Consider the following 1,154-nt stretch of genomic DNA (forward strand, 5'->3'; position numbering starts at 1 on the left):
CCTGAGCACTGCTATCCACTGTCAGGGGGAGGTGGGCCAGTCCAAGCTCATGCCCTGCGCCTCCCTGGAGGCTGCCAAGAAGGACTTTGAGAAGAAGTTTCGGGAGAAGACCAAGAACAGCTGGGCCTCAAAGGAAAACTTCGTTGCCCAGCCAGGGAAGTACACACTCATCGAGGTGCAGCCAGGGGATGGGCAGGAGCTGGAGGTTACCCTCAAGGTGAGTACAACGGGCAGCTAGGGTGTCACCACAGTGGGATAGTCCTCATATCCCACTACTGGGCTACTGGACACCAGTACAGGTGTCCTACAGGACATCCAAGGGGGTCAGCAGGATGTGGTGGGTTCCGAGGAGGGTCTGGGTGCGTGCTGAAACAGTCTGCAGGCAGAGATTTAGGGCTAATGGGTTGAAATGGAGTGGGAGGGCATCCCAAATGAGAACCATGGGCTTCTGGGTGGAATCAGTCATGGAAAATGGAGGCAGCACCTGCCTATTGCTTTGCTGTCCAGGGGCTGGGCTCTCCCCATCAGGCAGCTCCCACAGCCTCTCACAGGCTCACAGGTGATGCTGGGGATCTGCAGGTGGATGATGTGGATGGGAATAAGGTCTGCAAGCAGCGGGTGCTGCCCTGCACCTTGGACAAGGACACACAGGAGCTGGTGTCCCTCATCTTCAGCAGTGACATGTTCCGGGATGCCATGCAGACCATGAATATCGGTAGGAGGTGATGGATGGCATGTGCTGGGTCTGGGGGCTTCAGCTGGGGTGTGCAGGTGGAGGGGTGAGTGGGGCAGAGGTGCTGATGGATTTTAGAGCATCCCCTCTGCCATCCCGGCACCTGGTGGGACTGTGGATACGCTGTGCCGAGTGCCTGCATGTGCCCGTGGTGATGCTTGGAGGTTCTTGTGAGGCCAGTGGGGTGGATGGGATCACCTGTGCCCTCCCCAACACCCTCCAGATGTGAAGAAGATGCCGCTGGGGAAGCTGAGCAAGCAGCAGATCGCGAGGGGCTTTGAGGCACTGGAGGAGCTGGAGGCAGCGCTGCAGGAGCAGCCCCCCGATGCCTCTCGCCTGGAGGAGCTCTCCTCCCGCTTCTACACCATCGTCCCCCACAACTTTCGGCGGAAACAGCCACCCCCCATCAACTCCCTTGATC

At 59.1% G+C, this 1,154-nt stretch overlaps 1 protein-coding gene across 1 annotated transcript in view; it reads left to right on the top strand.

Moving 5' to 3' along the window:
* The first annotated feature begins 30 nt into the window (after window positions 1-30).
* Window positions 31-1,154, top strand: part of PARP3 (poly(ADP-ribose) polymerase family member 3) — a 3,004-nt gene continuing 1,880 nt past the window's right edge. Inside the window, exons 1-3 of the mRNA XM_029958281.1 lie at window positions 31-217; window positions 580-715; window positions 957-1,116. Coding sequence (XP_029814141.1) covers window positions 50-217; window positions 580-715; window positions 957-1,116 — 464 coding nt within the window. The 5' untranslated portion in view covers window positions 31-49. The remainder of the gene's footprint in view (window positions 218-579; window positions 716-956; window positions 1,117-1,154) is intronic.

This window comes from Manacus vitellinus, unplaced genomic scaffold (genome assembly GCF_001715985.3).
Source record: "Manacus vitellinus isolate BGI_N305 unplaced genomic scaffold, ASM171598v3 scaffold_14_pilon, whole genome shotgun sequence".
In the NCBI taxonomy this organism is placed as follows: Eukaryota; Metazoa; Chordata; class Aves; order Passeriformes; family Pipridae; genus Manacus; species Manacus vitellinus.